This window comes from Cryptomeria japonica, chromosome 5, assembly GCF_030272615.1.
Source record: "Cryptomeria japonica chromosome 5, Sugi_1.0, whole genome shotgun sequence".
Classification (NCBI taxonomy): domain Eukaryota; kingdom Viridiplantae; phylum Streptophyta; class Pinopsida; order Cupressales; family Cupressaceae; genus Cryptomeria; species Cryptomeria japonica.
In genome coordinates this window covers 311308977-311333585 of record NC_081409.1, presented here as the reverse complement: position 1 = coordinate 311333585, position 24609 = coordinate 311308977, and the positions used below count along the sequence as shown (strand labels likewise).

At 37.4% G+C, this 24609-nt stretch overlaps 1 protein-coding gene across 3 annotated transcripts in view; it reads left to right on the top strand.

Moving 5' to 3' along the window:
- The window catches only part of LOC131062837 (DNA-directed RNA polymerase I subunit 1), a 159017-nt gene that overhangs the window by 96904 nt on the left and 37504 nt on the right, over positions 1-24609 (top strand). For all 3 annotated transcript variants that reach the window (XM_059221439.1, XM_057996582.2, XM_059221440.1), the window contains one exon: positions 8752-8957. In XM_059221439.1, coding sequence (XP_059077422.1) covers positions 8752-8957 — 206 coding nt within the window. The remainder of the gene's footprint in view (positions 1-8751; positions 8958-24609) is intronic.

The following is a 24609-nucleotide window of genomic DNA, read 5'->3' as shown; positions in this document are numbered from 1 at the left end:
ATTGGTATGGACGTCCCAAAAATCTTCAATTTATATTCAATGCATTTATCTCATGTTCTCCTTTGTTTTTGAACGTAAACTTGCCTTGACCCTTGTCTGGATTTTGCAAAATGAAGGAAATCGCTTTGGTCCCTGGGAGAGGGACGAGAGCTACAAGGTACTTCGCCCTGGTCCCTTGGAGAGGGACAGGAGCGATTTGGTCAATATAGGTCATTCTCCTTCGTTTTTGCATATCAAATTATATTCATTTGGCAAAGTATCTTCCCTCGGACGTCCTCAAATCATTAAGCTTTCAAAATCTTGCAAGGACAAGACGAAATTTGAATTGTAGCTCCGGTCCTTCACTGAGGGACAGGAGCGATTTTCCTCCTGGAGGCATTTCTGTGCTCATGAAAATCTTCAATTTATATTCAATGGAAAGATCTCGCCGTTCTCCATCACTTCAAACGTAAAATTTGTCTGGACTCTGCAAGGATGATGAGATATTTGAGATTGAGCTCCCGTCCTTCACTGAGGGACAGGAGCGATTTTGCTCCTACAGGCCAAAATAACAAGATTTTTCACATTTTTACACTTCACGAGGCGAAAACAAATCAATTCCAATGCCCAGGATCAAAATTCAAAAAGGTCAAAATTTGGTCAAAATATTCAACCAGACAAAAATTCACATTTCATCTTTAACACTTAGACAAATTTAAGCTCTGCATGAACATTCCAATTGAAAATTAGACCATTTTGGCGAAATCATTGCATTCAAAATTTGCATTCTAGAAAAGAAGCTCAGAAGCTCTCAAAAATGACTGGATTTTGGCTTGAAAAGGCAAAATTTAAAACCCTAAGGCTTAGCCCTAAATCCAGACAACTAACTGACTAACAAAACCCTAAAAACGAAAGCGAAAACGAGCGAAAAACAAGCAAAAAGAGGGGGTCCCCATTTGCGATGGGGCGATGTGTGAAAAGGTCACAACAGTACCCCCAAGAGAGCTCGCAACTGCTGGAACTTACTCCCAGTGAAGGGTTTGGTGAATATGTCTGCAACCTGCTTCGTTGTAGGACAATATTGCAAATCAATGACCTGCTCCTGAAGCAGCTCTCGAATGTAGTGCATATGAATCTCGATGTGTTTGGTCTGCTGATGCTGAACCGGGTTCTTCGAGATTGCAATAGCACTGTGATTGTCACAATGCATAACTGTCGGCTGTGGAGTGGAGAATCCAAACTCTGTGAGAATATGCTAAAGCCAAATGGTCTCAGTCGCTGCATTAACAACCCCTCGATACTCAACCTCAGTCGAAGAGAGAGCAATAGCATGCTCTTTCTTGCTCTGCCAACAAATGGGGCCCAAACCAAGGTGGAAGCTGTAACCAGAAGTAGACTTACGATCATCAAGATCGCCATCCCAATCGGAGTCTGTGTAACAAACCAAGCAAAGTCCTGTGCCTGCTGCATAGTGAATCCCATAATGATGTGTACCCTGGATGTAGTGTAGATTGCGTTTGGCGGCTTTCCAATGAAGCTCATGTGGTTCTTGCATGAAGTGGAAAACCATGCCAACCGCAAATGAAATGCCAGGGCATGTGTGAGTCAAGTAGATGAGACTACCCACAAGCCAACGATACAATGTGGCATCAATAGGTGGAGAAGAGCACCTAGCCTCAAGCTTGACTCCTAAAAGAAAGGGAGTCAATGCAAGCTTACAATCAGCCATCTGAAAGCGTGCAAGTAGATCAAGAGCATACTTGGGCTGCGAAAGAGTAATCTCGGAAGATGACTGTGAAATCTCTATTTGGAGAAAGTAGTGCAAAAGACCCAAGTCAGTCATAGCAAATCTGTCATGCAAAGTAGATTTGACACTACTAATGATGGATGCGGTGCTCCCTGTAATGATCAAATCATCAACATAGAGCACAAGGATCAAGTGTGAGTCATCCTGTCGCAAAATGTAGACATTCGGATTAGAATGACATCTGGTGAACCCTACTGAGAGAAGTAAGGAATCCATCTTGGCGTACCAAGCCCTGGGGGCCTGCTTAAGGCCATAGAGAGTTTTCCTTAGTCTGCAAATCAAGGAAGAATCTTGGATGAAACCCTGTTGCTGCTCCATATATATCTCCTCATCAAGATCCCCATGAAGAAAAGCACTCTTCACATCCATATGATGTACAGCCCAACCATGAGCTGCAGCAATAGCAAGTGTCAAGCGAATGGAGTTCATCTTTGCTACAGGCGCAAAGGTCTCAGTATAGTCAACACCTGGAACCTTAGAGAAACCTTTCACAACAAGTTGAGCCTTATACTTATCCACACTACCATCCGCTGCAAACTTGGTCCGATAGATCCACTTACATCGAACCATCTTTCTCTCCTTAGGGAGAGGGACTAAATCCCATGTGTTGTTCCTCATCAAGGAACTATACTCTTCCTCCATAGCTTGGTCCCACTCGGGAACCGCTGACGCTTCTTGAAATGTTTGAGGATTGGAAGCGGTAGCAATGTATGCATGTGGAAGGTCTTGATGCTGTGATCGAGTCTTCCGTGTATCTGAAGGATCCCCAACAAGAGAACTCGCTGACTCAAGTGTCTGTCGAGCCCAACGAGGTCTAGGTGGAGGTGGAGAACGAGGCTCCTCAACTGCAAGTGGACCCTGCGGAGGCGTAACCCTGCGAGTCGGAGTTGAAGGAGTCTCATTATTTGAATCACTCACATCACTATCCACAATGGAGGAAGGTAGAGGAGGAAGGGAGGCTAAGCTAGGAGAGCTTTCCTCAAAATGAACACTCCTCTCAATAAATACCTCATGTGTTTCAGGATGCATCAATCGATATGCCTTAACACCCTCGGGATATCCAACAAAAATACAAGGCAAACTCTGAGGTTCCAATGCCTTGCGTTTCTGCGGAGGAATGCGAGCCCATGCTGGACACCCAAAGACTCTGAAATGTTTCACAATCGGTTTCCTACCAGCCCAAGCCTCAAAAGGAGTAATACATGTCAAATCTTTGTGAGGAACCCTATTTTGGATGTATGTGGCACAACTGATAGCCTCTGCCCAAAAGGTGGGATCAAGAGAACGTGCATGTATCATACAGCTAGCCATTTCTTTAAGAGTTCTATTCTTGCATTCTGCAACTCCATTCTGTTGTGGAGTGTAGGCAACTGAATGCTGAAGATCAATCTCCTCAAATGTACAAAAAACCTCAAGTCTTTTGTTCACATATTCCCTTCCATTATTTGTGCGAAGAATCTTGACCACTTTCCTTGATTGCTTCTCCACATGAGCCTTGAAGTCTAGAAATTTGTCAAGCACTTCACTCTTATGAACAAGAAAATAGACCCAAGTGAAGCGGGAGTAGTCATCAATGAAGGTGAGGACATAGCGGGCCCTACTAAATGAAGGTGATGGAAATGGACTTGCTACATCACTGTGAACAAGTTGAAGAACTTCCAAAGCTCTGCAAGCTTTCCTCTTATCAAACTTCTCCTCGGGATGCTTGCCCATGGAACATCCTGAACATACACCCTCTGAAAAACTGATTCGAGGTAGATCTGTGACCATGTCTTTAGTGCTAAGTTGCTGAAGATAGGGGTAATTGAGGTGACCAAACTGCTCATGCCATAGCTTACTTTCTGAATTTGAATGAGTAAGCAAGGCCCTAGAAGGAGAACTTGGCACAAAGTGGGAGAATGAATAAAGCCTTGAGATGTCATTGACTTGTCCCACTGCTACCAAGGCATCATTATCAAGTTCTTTTACCACAACTGAATCAGGTGTAAACTCAACCTTTTACCCATTCCCATAGTGAGTGATTTGGTAGATAGAGAGAAGATTGGTAGACAAGTTCAGAACATAAAGAACATTCTCAAATGTTCCATCATCCATGTCAACCGAACCTTTCCCGTCAACCTTAACTTGTGTATCATCTCCTATGTAAATGTGAGGTACCTTTGATGGCTCCAATGAAGAAAATTACTCGTTTGTAGAACCCATGTGATAAGAGGCACCTGAGTCAAGTATCCACTACTGTGAAGAACCTGTTTTAGCCACAAATGCTTGCCCCTTTCCCTTAGGCTGTGAGGAAGTGGAAGGAGATGATTCCTTCTTGTTGTAGGCGGATGGCAAATTGATGTTGTTCTTCTTAAGGAGATGTGTCCACTCATCAACTTGCTTGGTGTGGCATCGATGGTCATCATGACCATACTTCTTGCAATAAGCACGAGTTGGTTTATCCTTCTTAAGTGGAGTCCCCTTCTTGGAAGAGGATGAAAAATCGCCTTGTGATGGAGAGGATGATTGTCCTTTTTCCTGTTGTGGCTTTGACTTAGATTGCTTCTTCTTGTTGGAATCTTTTCCTTGACTCCCTTGATTAGCCACCAAAGCCTTGGACTTTGAAGACTTGAGAATCCCCATGTTCAACAACTTAGATTGTTCCAACATCAACATTTCTGTGAAAACATCAAATGAAGGCATAGTGTAGGAACTCCCCACTGTCAAACGATGAGTTTGGAACCTAGAAACAATTGCTGCATATTCAGGTGAAAGCTTGTCCAACAAGTTGAATATCAACTGAGCATCCTTTTTGTCAATTCCACAATCCTTAAGCTTTGCTCTTAGCTCATTTGTTTTGGTGACATAATCTTGGATTGTACCAAAACTCTTGGGATCCAATTTGGTGAGCTCATTGTCAATCTTGTAGCCTCTAATTTCATCAACTTGACCATACAATTCCTGCAAGATGTCCCAAGCCTCTTTGATTGTAGAACACTTCTCAATGTGAAAAATGAGGTCATCTCATACATACTTACGCAAAGTTCCAAGAGCCATGCAATTCTTAGTGAGCCATTCTAACTGAGCATTAGGATTAGCCTTAGGATCTGGTGGTGCTGCTATTGTTCCATCTATGTAATGCGTGAGCCCTTTTTCCATTAGTTTGCTCCATGCTTTAATTTTCCAAGATGCATAATTATGTGGAGTTAAAGGTGGAAATTTATGAGGACTCGTAGCAACAAAAATGAAAGAGCACAAGGAAAGAGAGGCACAATCACACAAGAGATCCCCCCAAATTCACTCAATCAAAGAACCCCCCCGAAAATGATGATTTGGCACTTTATACTTAGTGCCTGTACAATAGGCCACTTGCAAAAAATGGCAAAGTGGACTTTTGATTTCAACTTTACAACTACCTCAGAGAGGCCAAAGGAGACTCAAATTGAAAATGCAAGAGATCTAAACTAAGATCCAAGCAAATTACAAGTATCAAGTAGGCAAAAAAGGACCAATATCTGAAAATACAAGATCCACTCAAAATCTCTGAAAACTGATCATAGATTATGAAAGTAGACGAAAAAATATGCACTTTAAAAAAAAACGGCACGTGAAAACGAGGTCGTATGAGCCCAAACGAAGCCTTTGAAGTTGCAAAATTGAGGATTGGACAGGGACAACTGAGTGAATCTGAAAATTCTGAAAAACCTGTGCACCAAAATCAGAAAATAACCACACCACTGCGGAGAGGACGAAAAATTAGCCCAAATAAAAAAAAATTACACCAAAAAACAAAATTGCTCAACGGAGAGGGGTTGAAAATTTTCAAAAAGGTGTCGACACAGGTTGACGTTAGCAAATCACTGTGTTAAATTTGACGGCCGTATGATTGTCAAAATGGTCGTCGCACCCCCTGGCTGACCATACGGAAATGTTGATGTGGGGGCTGATTGAGCAGATGACGTGTCAGAGTGTTTTCCCATAGGCAACTGGCCTCCTGCGATGTGGTGGACGTGGGTTCGTCGGGGGAGATGATGTGTCACAGCGGCGGGAGGTCGCCGACGGCTGTTGGTGGCCGGAGCCGATGATTGAAGCCCGGTGGCCGGTCGGGAGCTGCTGCAGCGGGGCCGGCGGTGAGTGGCTAACTGCGGAGGGGCGGGGCCGACGATGAGCAGGGTGCCGACGGATGCTGTCGGAAGTCAACGCCGTCGAGGACGCAGAGGACGCCGCCGATAGACTGTGCAGGTATGGGGTCTGCGGTACACCTGTGTGTAAGTTACTAGTATGGGGGGTGGGGTCAACGTACCTCCCTCGATTTTTTTTTTAAAACTTTTCCAAAAAAATAATTTTTTGCCTATCAAAATGATTTTTTTTTTTTAAATTTCGAAAAATCTGTACCGTACCGCCCAAATTGGGCAAAAATTCCTCCAACACCCAAAATTCGACTTTCGCCAAAATAGGTCGAGTTTATACTCGATTTTTTATGGGAATGGCCTCCCGGACGCAATGGCGAGGTCGAAAATGCTCTAGGATGCCTCCAAAACGCGTAGTACTTCAGATCCGAAAATAGAAGCCTTCCAAGATCTCCCAAAATCAATCAATGAAGCCCCAATGGCTCTGATACCATGTGAGATTTTGTGAAGATCAAGGGCACAATGAAAAGCACAAAAGAGAGACAAAAGTATGACAAGAACAAACTGTATTCCCATCAATATACAAATGATCAACTAGATTAACCAATACAATGAATATAGCCTTGCATATATAGGCAAGGCCAAATGGATATGTGAGCACACAATCATGACATATGGCTCAATGAAAAACAAGGGTAGGTGAGAAAAAGTAAGGGTAGGTAGGAGAAATAATATAATATTCCACAAGAGGTGGATCACCCACCGAATGTGAAATGTAACAGCAAGATAAGACCACAAAAGGTGGAATTTATCCTACGAGCATCATCCCTATGTGCACACTTCCCTAAGTGTCTCATATCCAAACTGTGATGAGATGCATTATCCTAAGTTAACTTAAGTGTAATTATATCCTATAAGAATACATAATTACACCAACAATAAGAATTAAATGATTAAATTATTTGCGCTCTTGGCTACATTATCATTTTTGGTGAGAGTATATTTTTTATGAGTGACAAAATCATTATACTTCATTCTTGGCAAGGAGGGCATGACAACATTTGGTGGACGATATTGTTAGAGTTTGGCGATGACATGCCCATACCCTCACCATACGACAACTTCCTCTCCCTTTCGTACACCTCAATAGTTAACATCTTCAGAACCACACAAAACTCCATGGTGCACATCATTTTCTTGCTTGTTTAGGACCCCTTGACCCTGTTGGGGGCATTGCCTGCAGAACCCTATTTGATTTTTCATGCACACTACAAGTTTGAGTTTGCACAGTACAAGTCATTGTCTACGCTCTTGTCATTAGTTTTCCTAAATGTTACTTGATGTTTACTTCTTGTTCAGAAGAAGACTTATTCTTTTAGTGGGGATGTTGTAGTTTGTGTACAATGTCTATTGCTATGTTTGATAATATTGGTTATCCGACAGTGTATTAATTGTTTGTATTAAGTTGTTTGTCACTCTCGGGTAGTTATAAGTGATGGTTGGTTGACGGTTGTGTTCTTTTTGGCGACCGTCGGGTCCTTTAAATATATTGTGTACATCAAGGAAAGTAGTATGATGTTGTTGGATCCACTCCGATCCTTGGCTGATCATCTCTAGTTTTCTCCTGTAATAAAGTCATGTGCGTATAAGGATACATTTTACTCCTGTATTTGCTATGCATTGTCATATTTATTATTAATTCATGTATTCAGTTTATCAGATATAGCAGTAAACACCAATTCATTTGACAGTTTCAAGAAACACATCATAAGAATCAGTTTCAAGTTCCAAAAGAAAATGGATACATTAGCCAAAGTTTGAGTACTTTACAAAAACGGTAAAGTAATTTAAATTTCTAGAGAGAAGGTGAGGCAAAGGAACTTTGATCTTGGGCACATTGAGAAATCTAATCAAAGTGGAATCTTTTTCCTTTCTAAATATGTGGGAAGGACAAGCATAATAGTTCTGCATGTTGGTTTGTTAACATTGCTCTACTCAGAAATGGTTACATTTAGTATAAATAAATTCTGGATGGATTACCTGAGTTAAGTGGAGAGCATTACATCCATACTTTGAAGTTCTCAGGGTCATCAGAAATAAAAATCAGAAGCAAGAGGGGCCATTTTTTTTGCTATTCTTTCTGATTCAGTTCAATATTGTGTGTGTGTGTGTGTAATGTTGAAATGACTTTAGTACTAAAACAATTTCATTCTTGATTTGGGTGTAAATGACTCAGTTGAAATGAATGGTAAACCTCACAGTGGGTCATTTTACAGAAATCGGTTTTGCTTTAACACAAAAATGAAATACATGTTTAACCACATTAGTCTTGTCACTAAAATGATGGATTCTGTCGTCAATGAATGCTCTTCTATTATTTTAGATCCCACATTAATAATCCTCAATTTATGGGTTTCTAAGTCAATGCCCATCTCTTTTAGTTGGTTTATGTAACTAAGTATGTATGCTATCCATTTCCTATTTAAAATTGCATATCTTGTTTACATGTACTTTAGAATTCATGCTCCCATCATGTAACAGATTGCTGATGGTGTTTCCTTGTGTAATTAGCATTATAGGGATACCCATATTTAACGCTTTCTTTCTACAGTGTCATAAGTTATTATAGAATTCTGGGTCAAACAAAGGCTCTTTTTTTCTCCTCCTAGTGATATATTTGTATTAAATATTTTTCATTAAAAAACAGTGCTATTGAAGTAAATTTTTTTGCAAGCAATTTTGTATTCCTCTTATAATTTTAATGTTTAAGGGAATCTTTCACAGGTGAAATATTCTCAGTGTCATTGCTCAAGTTTGAGAGAATTTGCATTTCATTTTCTTTTTCCTTTGTTGTAGATTCGGTGCACTTGGGAGAGGATATCGAGAAAGTTCTACGAAGCAAAGGAGAAACTGCATCTGCTCGGTTGGACAGGCTAATGTCGAGTGCTCTGAATCGTATAACATCTGAAGTCAACAACAGCCTTTTTCCAAAAGGATTATTAAAGCCTTTTCCTAGCAATTGTCTTTCGTTGATGACAACAACTGGAGCAAAAGGTGGTTTGGTAAGTTTAAAGAGGTTACTTGACCTACTACATACTTTTTCACATGGTATGTGCATGCTAGACATCACTGACACTAAAGGACATGATTGTCCTAGAGTATTGTTACAAATTATGATTAGAACTTCTAGTTTTGATTCTAATGAATAAATATAAATCTGGAATGTGACTTAATATACCAACAAGCATCTAGTGATCTAGCTTGGTGTTCCTAACGTAATTGGTAAGTGGTGTTGATTTATCATATGATTAATTCAATCATTTAACTGCTCATAATCATTTCATGTTTGCAAGTTTCTACTACGGATAAAAGACAAGGTCTAGCAGATGGGCAATTTGCAACCTCTTATTAATATAATGAATGGTGCAATTCAACACTCTAAAGGTCTTATTTTCAGTGGTATAATGAAAGGTTTCATGCTGGACTTACATGAGATATGTTTTAGATATACAACAGCCATAGAGGATAACTTTGATAGTGATAGTTTTGAAGAAGATCTAGGAATGTAGAGGAAATCTTGTGGAGTTATGGGCAAATTTGGTAGAAATTCACAATGACATTTGAAAGATACAAGAAAGAGAGCACAATAGAGATATCAACTGCAAATTTATCTATGTTGAATTGAAATGGTGAGAGCATAGGAATCGCAGTGTACACCATGATTGCAGAGAGTCAATAACATTATGCTATTATTCAAGACGATGCAATTTGTTGTACATTGATTACAATATGGCTTTACAAAATCATTGCAAAGTTTAATCACCCAAGCTTCCTGACAACTTTTTATTAAATCTTCTAAAATTTCTAGTGTTAGTTTATCTACCTGACAATTATTTATTAACCTATAAGACTAAATATAATGTAATATTTCTAACATTCTGCCTTTGTTACTATTTGAAAATCTGATTTCAAAAAAGCACAGACTAAACAGCCTCAGAAAAATGTCACAGCCTAAACAGATGCAGCAAAATGCCACAGCAGAATACCAATGACAATAGCAAAACACAAAAAAGCGAGACACCTAAAGCAATAGTTAAAAGTAGGAGCAATAGTTGAATATAAAATTAGGAGTTCAATGGGAAGTTTAATCACTCAATTCGCCTGACAACTTGACAGATGATGGGTACTGCAGAGATGACAAAAAGTTGGAAACCATATGCTCCCATTGGGAATCAAAGCAAGTGAATTAGTTTTCATTATGTGACTATTGAGGTTGCAAGTCGGTTGTGCTGCCAGAGATATGGGCATCTTAATTTTCAGCGATTGCATATGTTGTATCAAAGAATATATGGTACATGGGTTACAAAAGGTTCAAGCAAGAGGAAAGGAAGTGTGCAAGGGTTGCTGTCATGCCCCCATCTTAATAAAATTCTCCACACTGTCCTTGGGATGAGTTTAGATGTAGATATTCAGAAAATCGTCTTATTAATATGACTTCACGATTTTCTTCTAAGGTTGTAGGTTGTCAGTTAAGGACTTAAGTATTCTTAATATTCTTTCCCCTTGACCGACAAACCTCGAGTCTTAACAAATCAGTGAACAAAGCAATTTCCCTGGGCTGATATATACACAGTAGTCACTTTACAAGGCATATATAATTATTATTTAGGGAGTGATCTTATTATCCAATAAGATAGCTATCTTGTATTAATTTATACTACAATCTCTCCTAAAAGAAGCCGTGATCTCTATTATGATTAAGATTGCAACTCGATAGTTAACAACCACAGTTCAATAGTAAGGGGCACCAGATGGTTGTGAAGAGACGCAGCCTCGAAGGAGGGTGTGTACTAGGACAAAGACATGACCCCCTCATTGGGATATAAGGGTATATAAGGCAGATCCAGGTTGGCATGAAGGATCATAAATGGAACTTCAGAGAATAAAAAGACAATCAGGTGTAAAAGACAGATCTGATTGGAGAGATATTAAGAATAGTCAGCAGTATATTGTTCCATTATGGAGGGTAGATGTGGGCATATAAGGAAAGCAAGTAGCTTGATGGTCCATTCGAGTTAAGTTGGAAGGACGAATGACGGATGTAATTCCGTGCCCTTGAACTTTATGGATAGACTCAAGGTGCCTTGTATGATCTCCCATGGACTTCATAGCATGGATGGGTCATTGGGTTAAGCTTTAAGGTAACCCCCATGCACATTATGTAAACTACAATGATGATTAAGATGATGTTCCTAATCTTAGTAGGAAAGATTGATCTTGTATCAAACATGATTGAGGGGTCTCAATTAGGATCTAATTGGTAAAGTTATACCTCTAACCATATTACATCTCTTATTTGAAAGGAATTTGTTGATTTTAGGGGAAAAACTAGGGCATTTTCAAAAGGGGACATTACAGTTGCACACTTGGAAAACACCATAAGGAAAAGTTTCAGGGTAGGGCATTGAGAGCAAATCAGCCTCTGGAGCTTATTCACTCAAATTTGTGTGGTTGCATGAATGTCAAAGGCAGGCATATGTATGAACTACTATGTGATTACATTTATTGATGACTTTACTAGATACTTATGAGTTTATTTGTTGTAATTATAGGGATTCTTTTGAATCATTCCGAATGTTTAAAGTTGTAAGAACCTCAAAAGGCCCTCAACTAAGACAACTATCATTTTGCTGAACCTGTTGCGTTTCAAGTGTGTTCTTTGCAAATAATGACAACAAATAGAATTTTGACAATCTTAAGCACAAAAAAGCAACTAATGGTATTTGCTGGAAATCAATTTATATTCAACAACACTGATCAAACCCTCATTACACCCATTCATCATTTATTAATACTCAAATAGAAAATAACAAGAAGCTAGAGAAGAACTGATAAATACCAGTATATTCTGTAAAAACCCTTATTTTCCTATTGCTGGTCATACACAGATTTTATGACAGCAATCTGCAATTTATTTTAAACTGACGCGAAATACTCGCATGTTAGCTCGATGGAAAGACATTGGCAAGGCGTCCCTTCTGGCATTTGTTTTGGAATTTTTGGACTCCACCTCAGCAAAATCGTACCCTTTCAAGGAAGAAAGGTACGGCAGATCAGCAAGCTGTACATGCACAAAACCCCCATCTGTTACACACTTATTCCTACCTCTATTCTGACTCTGCAGCTGCAATCAATCTTTTGCATAAAAATTAATAAACCCTTTTCCAATCTGCCCAATCTTGGTTTCTGGATAAAACCAACTGAAAGCAAAATCAGTTGATATTTCACAACCTTTGATGCTGTTGCACAATAATCCCACGTTTTCTTGCACCGATACCCCTGATCACTGCAGAAGAATCTTCTGCTGAAACCCTTGGCCAAAACTCCTCTCAGAGCTCCAAATCAAATTATCCAAACTTAGCATAAATGAAAGAAGACCTAAAATCTTCTTTAATCATCTCCATTTAGGGTTGGCGCGATTCCCAAGAAAGGTGCGATTTGGCCTTTAATAATGTTTTAACTTTTATTATTTAAGTTTGACTATTGAAGTGTCAAAAAATAAATCATTTCCCCTTTAATATAAAATTGGCCCCATCTGATGAGAAATAGACCCTCACTTAAGTTATAACTTAAAGTGACTTTTAAAACATTAAAACATTAAAGTTCGCCATTTAATATTTAATTAAAATAATTAAATATTAATATCTCTCTAAGTATTCATTAGAAATGCTTGCCGTCTGAATTGGAGACTGCCAAACCATAATCTGTCCTTGCCCAACCTACTGGCTATAAATAGCAGGACTGCTAAAACTAGAAAGTATCTCAAACGGAGTCCTGGAGACCTCAAACGAAAACCAGACCTGGAGTGCTCGCTCTGAAGATGGTGAATCACACTCTGGAGGACCCTCTACCCAACCTCATCAGCCTACGAGGGTCAGTGATAGGCTAATCTACTCAGCTGACAGATGTCAACTAGAAGGGGACATCACAAAAGTTAGGGTAGAAAAAAAATGTGCAAGATATGTGAACTATTTAAGAACAGATAGAGGAGGTGAATTTTGTTTAGAATAATTTAATGAATTGTGTGAGGAATGGAATTAAGGGACTATTAACAACCCCTTATACACCACAACAAAATTGAGTGGTAGAAAAAGGGAATAAAACCATAATAAAATCAGCAAGATGCATGCTTGAAGCAAACAGTATGGATGGAATGTTTTGGGCAGAAGCAATGATGAGATTGTTGTTTGCATTATGAATAGAAGCCCAACTATTGTGGTAATAAATATCACACTTTATGAAGCTTGGTATAGGAGAAAGCATACAATGTCACACTTGAAAATATTTGGTTGTTCAGCTCATAGTTCACAAATTTGAACTCGACTTGGACTTGGCAGACCAAAAATTCCAAACTCCACCAAAGCTCAACAACTTAAAAATTAACTTAGACTCCATAGAAAAACACAAATTTTATGTAAGCTACATTCATTAATTGTATCAAATGAGCTTATAATGAATACAAATAAAATATGTAATTGCATAAACTTCTGAATGCAACAGGTAGCCTAACTTGTTGGTTTAGGTGTGAGAACATGTATGGTTTTGGGGTTCGGTTATGCAAGTAATACATATGTTTTTTCCCTTGGTTATATATACACACCAAAGAAACGGGACTCGGATTCGGCTCAGACTCGGCAAGGCCGACCTAGACTTGGACTCGGGAAAGTGAAAAACTCAAGAAATTTAGAGATTTTTAAAGATTTAAAACTTGTTTCATGCACCCTTTATTGAATACACCTTAAAGACACAATAACATCATCAAACTTGGCTAATTTGATTACATGCACAAATATACATCAATCACATAAGCATAAACGCAAATTGTAGCTGAAGGAAATAACAAACATAGATATATAAATATTGTCAAATGTGTACAATATTACAAAACTCATGTAATAAAAAATCCATTTCATCATATGATCGTCATCAAATGTTCCATACAAATACCAAAGGTAAATACAACTACAAGCCTATGGCTTAGAGGAGCATGCACCCTTCGGCCCCGATCCCGACCCCTTGCGAAGGCAAGGTAGGTCCTAGATGATTCGACAGCCATAGGCACTCCCCGTGACACCATGCCATGCTCACCAACATCAGTAACATCTGTGTCACTATCTGCCTCTGAATCTCCTGTCTCTGCTCATGCTCTCCGCTCCTCCTCTGCCATGGCTACAGTCTCAGCCTCTATATTTATTTAATTAGAATTTAATATTAAAAATGTGTGTTTGTGTGTTACCAATCGCCATCTCCAAATTTTGGCACAAAATCTCCCCATCCTAGAAATTGGACCTTGCATTCCCTCATCATCTCGTTTACTTGTACTCCCATTTTGGAACTCTATGGAACACTAGAAGGAAGCCATTCTAAGACAATTTGCAAACTTGTAGACTTTAGCAAAATAGGGTAGTTGAAGGTGAATCTAGACAACTATAGAGAATGTTTAGTGCATAGTCATAGTAGAGGCGTGTTGTATGGATACTAGGGTGAAGCAATGAATGCAACAACGTCTTTCCTAACTTGGAGCCCAGCACAGCATTTTAGGATGTTTATCTTTGAATAATTTGTTATGGTTAAAACCTATGGTAACACATTTTCTTGTGTTTGTAGTTTAGCTACATGTGTTCCAGTTCCTAATAACAACATGAGTAAAGTAGATTATAAGAGCTACATATCTTTCTTTGATTGCTGTAGTGAAACATCAAAGACATATTGACTCATTGATATTTCTACTAATGAAGTCATTGTTAGTTGATATGTTGATGCAAAAAGAAGAAAGGCTTTCTTTGATTGTAGTTCTTAGCTAGAAGGCAATCAGTGGTATGTTGGGAACTAGGTTCTTTTGAAAGATTACGCCTTTATATCTTCTTGCACTCCATCACATTCAATAGTGTGTTGGTTATTGATTGATATAATTTCAATACCATTAGTATTATAGTGAGGAGGACTTGAAATGGCTTTAACTCCAGTTCACATACTAATAGAGATTTTAAGCAAATGGAGTGGTTGTGACATTAGTTTTAGATGACATAAAGCTTGGTCTGAAGAGACAAAGTTATGCAAGACTAAGTAGCTTCCATGAAACAAGGTGGATGGATTGTTTCCTCATTAATAAGTCCCTAAGATTTTGGTACCAAATGGCTCCTAATCAGCATGGTGTGATCCAAAGTGAATGAAATAAGTTATTAACATCAGTTAACTTGCTGGATGTTCTCATGAGAAACTCCCTTGTAGTAAACATTCTTGAGGGCTAGTTTTGCAAGAAAGGACCTTTGGATAGAGTTATAGAAGAAAACTTTTCAATGTAGAATAGAACAAAGGTGTTTTGAGTTATTTGGACACTTATTATGTTGAGTTCTTGTTGGAAACAATCATTAGTGATGGTTTTGACCCCATTTGAAAACATATGGATTCAGCTGCTATGACATTTATAATTGTGAAACAAAATAATTTGAGATAGTTTCAAGAGCTTTTGAAACCACATAGACAGGACAAAAACAAAATGCTCACAAGGATTGAAAAAGCTGAAATGGTCCAAATTCAATTGTTATAGTTAATGAAAACTCTTGGGCTCCACAGAAACATTTACCATGATTTATTTTTTTGAATACCTCCAAGACAGGCTGTTGTAATGAGACCACATTAGTATTTTCTTAGCAAGTTGGTTTAACCGAACTCATGTTGCTTTAGTCAATGAGTCATAGAGGAGCTGTAGTATGATTAGGGAAGTGGGAGAGCAGTTGTAGGGTTTGCATGATATTTGAACTTTGTTGTTCATAAAATATATGTCCACGACTCTAAAAGGTAGTAAACCATTGCAAGAGCTCATGATTAATTGACTTGGGGAGGAGATATCTTATTCTTCTGGAGTTTTATCCTATTTTGGGATTCTTCATGTCAATTGCTTGTCTACCTCATTTTTTGTGTTCTATGCTCTCTATTTTGACTGTACAAATTTCATTTACTGTGTCGCATATAAAAACAATAAACTTTCCATATAGGGACTGATTTTTTTATATTTTGCATATGAAACAAGAGCTTAATTGATCAATGGACATTCTGGTTTAGTAAGATTTGTATTGATGACTCTTGTAATGGAAAATCCACACTAATTATGGATCAGCTAAGCTTATCATTCTTGACATGGTGGGCGAATATTGAAGTGAATTGGATCTGCGAAACAATAGAGGGTCTAGTGCATTAGGGAAAGGTGAGTGGCAAGGATCTGTATAGCTGATGCTCCATCCGCATATAGCTGTCACAATCTAATGGAATTCTTCTCGACAATATTAATTCTATCCTCTTGAGCCTCCTATGAGTCAATATTTTTTTGGCATTGAACACATCAAATATGACTCATTGTGCCAAGGTTTCCACATCTCATCTTTACTGCTCTGCTAATCTGCACATATGAGCTGCATATGTTGCTATCTAGACCTCATTGAAGTGCCTAACTGCATATACTAAATTTTCAAACCATGAATTTTGAAACTTTTGAAACATTTCTGTAGCAATCAATAACTCAGAAAAAGTTTCCTTGTTTTTCATGTAAATGAATGAATGTGATTGGCACTTGATGTCTGGGTATCCATCCATGATAATGAGCACCTGATCCTCACCCATATTGCTCTCGACTCCTCCATTGTCAAGCTAACTTTAAAATAGTTTGTAACCAGAAGTGGTGTCTAAATCTTTTATTCTCATAAAGGAACATAGGAGCAACATGGAATAGCTGGCATTTGGAGAAAAATAATTTATGTGCTCCATGACCACTTCTCCTTTTAGCTTTTAGCGGAACCATCTTGCCTCTCCACATTAACCTTTTGATATTGGACACTAGCTGTAGCATGGTACGGGCAAGTTGCAGACCTGGAGGTGGTGAAAATACCATTGCATGTGGTGTATTTATTTCAGCCACGTCAGGGGGCCTATTTTTATGACAAATAAGTCCTTTGTCAAAAAGATGAGCACATACCCCACTGTAGCAATTTTTAAAATCAGAAGTATTTAGTCCTGAACTCTTTAGTTTATCCTTATTTGAAATTGTCATGGAGTTAACCAGATGCATCGGGTTGGTTTTTCTTGTAATTGAACTTCCACCCAACTAACTCCTACTTAATGTTTTCTCTTTTTGGTTCCCCCATCTGATTCATTGATATTTGTTATCACCCTTTGACTAGCTAGGACACACCCTTTGACTAGCTAGGACACAAACTTAGGACCTCCCATGTATATTCTAAGGTGTTTGACCACTGAGCTACTGTGCACTTTTTGACCCTGACTTTTTGGTGGTACTTTTTACAGTTTGAGTGTCGTTCATTTCTGCAACAAAACCACCTTCAGCTACATTTTGGTGCTTAAGGGTCCTAGGCTGGCTCTGATGCCATGTTAAATTTCATGGACCAGCTAGGAGACATAGAGGGCAAACAGATTATGGGATGAAACCTAGGACCTTCTTTGTGCATGCTGGAGTTTTTTAATACTAAGCTATTGATCTTCTTTGTGGCTAGGGTGTTTTGATAAGCTCATTATTAGACATCGGGTGTCTCTCATTGAATAGACAATAAAGTTGTAATAAAGTTAAGAAAATAGAAATCTCAATATGGAATTTTTTTAAAAGAAATCGTGATACAGGGTGGGGTCGAGGGGCAGTGCCCCGCGATGCCAAAAAGAATTATTATTTAATAAAGGTGTCGGGTGTTATTTTTCTATTGGTTGACATGTTGTAACCCTAATTTTTCTCATTCTCAGGCAGAGGTTGTAGTGAACAAAGATGAGATCATTCATTTTAAAAAAACTTTTTAAAATGTTTTTTTTGTCATTTAATTTAACCCAGCCAGCGACTAAGTTTCAGGCACTGGACTCGCCGAGTTTGGCGATTTTAGGCCAAACTCGTCAACTCGGTGAGTCTGGCGATTTTGCCTCCTGGACTCGGCTGAGTCCGAGTCCGAGTCCAAGCTCTGTAGACTCTGGAGGCATGACTATGACCCGGACTTGCTGAGTTTGGGCGATTCTTGTTTCTCTGATACACACATACATACATATATGTATGTGTATATATCTATATATATACATGTATATACATACATATATATACATGTATATACATACATATATATACATATATTAAATATATATTATTATTATATATCATATAATTATATTATTATTAATTATATATCAGATCCTTTGTAACATATTAGACTTGGAGGGAACGTCCATAGAGAAGAGTATATTGGGATGGGAACAATTGAAAGTCCAAGTCTGATAAGTAATCGAGGGGATAACGACGAAATTTCAAAATTTTGGGGTTTGGTGGAATGTGCTACTTTACTAAGGGTGATGAAGGGTACTCCCCTTATAAACCCATACACAACAACAATAGATAAATAAACAGAAAATCCAAGGCTTTCTATTAATCTAATGAAATGAGAATTACAACGTTCAAAAAGTTACATGCTACTGCGACATGGGCTCAAATCATTACAAAGAAAATCAACTCTCTAAAATAAACCCTACAATCTCGAGCCACAATCTATACTGATGGAGCTGTCTTTTGTAAACCTTGGTTTACCTTTTTATCTAGCACCAATAACTACCTTAGAATGTTCTAGAAAGTATAACTTTTCATCTTTTTGGCGGCCAACGGTCCAACAGTTCATTTTGCCATCCAGGTGGATTTTACATTGAAACTTGAGTTTTGGTGGCACAACTTCCAAGAGCCATAACTTTTGACTTGGGTGTCCGATTTGCTCTCATAACTTATTGTTGGAAATTTCGTGAATAGATCTACAACACCAAATGCATTTGAAGATCTATTTCAAACTTTTCTGGGGTTTCTAAGGTCCTCAATTTTGAGTTTAAAACTTCATTGGAGAAATTTCTTGAGACAAAAACTTTATTATCTTCCAACCGGTGTAGAATATTGAGATGATTCTTTTGCCAATCATTTTATTTTTCAATTTTGAACCTTGAGGCTAGTTTTCATGTCCATATGATTCCAAATAGGTTGACTTAGTAAAAATGGTAGGTGAACATTTTTGGTTGTTTCAAGCTTTTGATTGTCCTACACCTCGTATGTGCCATCATGGGCTCCAAAACAACTAAAGAAAACTACAGAACAAAAGTAAAATACAATATTTTTGGGTGAAGCAAGATTGCCCTTACACCACTAGATGCTCTTGCATAAAAGGGTAAGGCCAAAAGTCGAATCCTAAAAAACTTAGACAATCTTCAAGATACAATAGATCAAAGTTTAGGGAGTGGAAATGCATGAGAGCTGGTACCAAGGGATGAATGGATGAGGAAGTTTGAAAGTCAAAAGAGGGGAAAGGACGTAGACTTTTAGCGGGATCTTCATGCTTTGGGGCTTGTGAATGCAAGGGAATGGTATTGAGGCATGAGAAACATCAACACTCCAATAAAACAACACTTCAACACAATTTAGCAAGGGCTTGAGCTGGTTGTCGGGGTTAGTAGGGAGGGTATATAGTTATGGACAACTTCGAATGTTTGAAACTTCGACAACACATGAAATACCAAGGAAAGCAATGTATAGAATGCGGATTCTTTTATGGGCCATTGGTATGTTTTGGAACTTAGAAATCCAATTTAGGATTTCTCAAATTGGTTATCAACAAAGGGTGCATAAGGTTAAGTGCTCAATCTTTGGATCATAACCTAACAAAGATGAGACTCATCAAATTTGGGTGCCAACAAGGGGCAAGTTTACTTCCCAATAGTGAATTGATTGTCATGGGAAGGGAGTAGTGTTATGTTGGGATGCATCACCTCCCACTTGAAAAAATGTGTTGTATCAAGGATGGGGACAAACCTCAGGCTCCCCATCACTTGCAAAGGGGACCTCTTGGAGTTGCCATCCCAAAGTTGAAAAACTCAGACTCGCCAATGACTTCAAGCCCAAAATTTATAAAAAACTCAGGACTCGCGAAAACTTGGGGAAAAACTCGGCAACTTTATCAAACATTTGAAAATACATTTTTTTTTAAATATTCCTCAAAAACACACATTTACACCATTATTAGAAATTAGGATTATCTTAAATTCTTAATATTTCTATAACATATATATTTAATTTAATCTACATATTTTTTATATAAATTGTTCTTTTCATTTAATCTCAATTTTTTTTAATAGATTGTTGTTTATATATAAATGTAAAATATACCAATTTATTACAAAAAATTGCATTGTTCACTATTTAAAAAAAAATGTAGATTGTTCATTGTTGTGTGTATTTGATATTGCAATGTTTTTGGGAAGAAATCTTGATATCGCTTGTAGAAGTTATTTCTTCTCGGTATGATGTGAATTTCACCTAAAATAACATATGCAAATATGAAATGTACACAAAACGATGAGCCCATAAATCGTGATAGCTACATAGTGGGAAAGAGTACAAAATTTAATATAGATTAATAAATTTGTGTTTGAAATATATTGAAAATCTAATAAAACCTGAAAGCTCTGTGTCATTTTTTTCCTGTTCTCGTGCCCTATTTGCGTCAGCGGTGTCGCAAATACACTCCGTGTTGTGGCGGCAAAACACGAAATACATAATAGAAATTAGGTTTTCGATGCCTTAAAACTTTATTACTTTTTTACTGACAAGTTTTTTTGCGTTTTTCAGTGAGTTTTGGCGATTTTTCAGGGTTTTTTTTTATCACTGTGCGTTTTTGAAAATCTCGCTGCTGAGTTTAGCCGCAAGTGACTCGCATCCATCACGAGTACTCGTAAGTACTCGCGAGTCTGTGGAAAACCCACAAAGTTTTTCATCTATGGTCCATCCTACATAGGATGTTGTGGAAACCCACTTATGTCCTTAAGATGACCAAGCATCCCCTACACATCATGGGAAACCCCTAATGTCACTAGTATGACCAAGCATCCCTTTAACGTCTCGAGGAACCCTAGGATGACCAAGCATGCTTTAAATGTTTTGAGGACTCTAGGGAGGCCCCATGTTGAATAAAGCTTCTCTATGTCGTGATAATAATTTTAAGATTTTTATGTGTGAATGCTTTGAATAGACAAAGAACATGATGGCATATAGAAATGGTTGAATTTGGAAGAAGGAATACATACATGGTGTTGGAGGTAGAATAGAATTATTGTTTATGTTTCTTTAGGAAGTTTATCAAATATTTAATTTGATTTTTAATTATTCTACATTAATCATTTAATATATGAATTTTAATATATTTTTCTTTATTTATTAACAATATTTAAATTTAAATAAAATAGTAAAATTAGGTTTTTAATTATAATATATTTATTATTTAACATATAAAATTTAATATTTTTATTTATATATTAATATTTAAACCACACACACACACACACACATTATAAAAAAATTATAAGGTGAACTTGATGTCGATTTTTTTTCCGAATTTTATTCTTTCCAAACTCGAATTTGAATTCGAACCTTGTGACTTAGCTTTTGGCTACAATTGTTAGGGCTTGGGGATGCTTATAGGATGTCTTCGTGTGTTGTGTGTGGGAAATGTTGTCATTGATGTCAAAGGCATATTAATGAGATTGCTATCATTAATATCAAAGGAATTTGTTGATAGAAATGTTTTCATTAATATATATATACGATTGGCAATAGTTGTCACTGATGTTGAAGAAATCATTGTCAAGAGAATGTTTGAAGAAGATATTTTTGATGAAGGAAATAAAGGCCAGAGGCCACTCATTGAAGTCAAGACAAGGTTCACAATACAAATTAAATATCTATGTTTGGTCAATCACGATTTGAGTTCTAAGGCAAAGTTACATATATACTAGCCAACCTATTTATGAACAAGTTAAAGATGATAAACATGTTTGAAGACATATAATAAGGGAAGCAGCATGTAGCAGCGATTAACTTATTAAGAAGTAATTGTGACTAAGCAAGTACAAAGGTGATAGTTATATATCACAAAGCTATTTGGAATTATTGACAAGGCGGTGCTGAGGCAGACTTCTTAATATACCGGCAGCGATTAATATGGCTAATATGAAAGTAATAAGTAACAGTGATTAACATGTCAGAATTAAATCAAAGTGATACTGATTAACTTGATTAAAGTGCAATGATACATTTATAAGAAAGAAGAGATTCATGAGTTTGAGGCAATGTATTATGATGAAAGACTCACTTTGCAAAACAAACTAACCATTGCTAAAGGCCAATCCAATATGCAGTGACTCATCAACATCTTGGAGAGTTAGAAGTGACTTATTATAACAGACATAACAAAAGTCAGCAAACCGATTAGATAGGAATTCATATGTTCAAGACAACTGACTTGGTTATGAAACAAGCCAACTTGATCATGGTTCGAGAGATGCAATTTAGTTATGACTGAGCAGTGATATAATGCACAGCAAGGTAGCAGACTAATAATAAAGATATGTCAATGATTTGTCAAAGAAGCATGGCTGACTTCAAGATATCAATAGATAAAAGTTGCAAGGGGCAAACACATTGTCTTAGATTATAATGAGTATGCAAGAAAGACAGCGATTTATTTGCATTATGACATGGCAATGTACAGTAGCTAATCTCCATACGGTGATTCATAATGAATATTCCTTTTATGCAGCAACTTTATGGGCAGTTCTCTTCATCCATGACCGAGTAAGGTGGGAAGAGATTTGCCTGGAAAAGACGACTACTTAGCCCTTAATGACTGCGATTTAAAGAAAATTTAAGAGCAAACAGCAGTTAAATTAGAAACAATAATTAATATTTTTAGTTGCGACTAAACTAAAGGTGTGATTTGAATTGGATTTCAAAAGGTGCGATGTTAATTGGTTTCCAAAAGGTGCAAAGTAATAAAAAAATAACTAATGATAAAGTTACAATTCATTAAGACAATGCTGCGATTTGATAACAACAAACAAACAATTGAAAAGCAGTTAATAACAGCTCAGATACTGGTTCTTGGGGAAAATGGCCAGGTCCGGGTCCTGGTTCTTGCCCGGTCCTGGTCCGAGCCTGGTTCGACCTGGGTTCCACCTGGGTCCTGCCCAGGCGGCTGGGTCCCCTCTGGGTCCTCAGGGAACCCAGCCGCCTGGGCAGGACCCGGGTGGAACCCAGGTCGAACCCAGGCGGACCTGGGTGAACCCAAGCCCATGGGTTCCCAAAAATGGGGTCCACGGGTCATACAACAAAAAAAAAAGCAAATAAAAAACAGTTTTTTTAATGGTTTTTTAACATGTAACATGGTTTTTTAACTTGAATCAGTTGAAACTTGAAACTTGAATATTATCTTTTTTGCAAATTATGAATATGATATTACATTTATGATATATGAATATCAAAATAGTTATTGGCATTGGCAATTATGGATTTATGATTTATGATTTATCTGTTATCATTTATGTATCATTGTATGGGAAAGTTACATTGTATGTTTGAACTGTGAACATATATAATTTTGATGTTTGAACATATATATATATATATGTACGGACAAACCCGTACTCATACCGAAGTTTTTTTTTTTACTGAATCCGTACCCAAATCCGAACCTGAACCAGTAACTTAGATAAACAGTGGTTCCTTTCTACAATGAACAAATGCAAAATATTAAGGGCATCTTTCAATACCATGGCTCATCCCCTTCGCATAGGAGGGGAAAAAAAAGTTAATTACTTTTGGGTTTAATGTTATTCAACCATCACCATAGGAACTGCCTAGGGGCAATTTGTTAGTTTCTACACATCTTGATTTGAGGACTTGCCTACATAACACAATTTATTTCATTGTTAATCAGGGTGTAAACTAGCTACATAGCTTGGTTCCCTACTACAATGACCAAACACAAAATATGGAGGGCATCTTTCATTATCATGGCTCATAAGTCAACCTTCAGAAAGAAGGGGAAATGTAAGATAATTTCAGTTGGGTTTAATTTAATCCAACCATCACCATTTTTTCTATAACTTGTTACGTGGATGATATTGCATGTGAAAATGAAAATAAGTTGACCTGAATCTGATGAAAATTCTTATAACATTAATATAAATTAAAAATTATTTTTTGTGACACAACAATTGTAGAGATCAAGTGATCCATATGAGATAGGTCTGGAATCGCTTTGAAATTGTTGTATGAGTGAGGTAGAAATGTGGAAAGAGATTTCAAAGATGCCCAAAAGAGAGAAAATTGCTATTTTCCAACTGCATCACTAAGCAGATAGCATTTATACAAGCTATGTTTAAGTGATAAAGCAATCATCTAAAGCAGGGGATGCATATGAAATAGGTCCAGAATTTGAAATAATAATTGATTGTTGTATTAACAAAGGAGAGGAATACTCCTATAAGCAATTACGGAAGATCTTTCTATAACAGAAACTGTTGAGAACTAAAGACAGAATGGAAAGATCATCTCATGCAGATTCTTCAAGTGACTCCACTCAGCAGATCATTACAAGTCTTCTGCATGGTAGTTAGTAGAATGACCATTAAGGGAGGGTATTAAAGTAATATTGAAGCTTATAATGGTCATTTAAGTAGTCTGGTTACTATTTAGAATCTTTCTATTCTGTCTTTAGTTCTCAATTGTTTCTGTTATGGAAAGATCTTCTGTAATTGCTTATATAAGGAGTATTCCTTTCCTTTGTTAATACAACAATC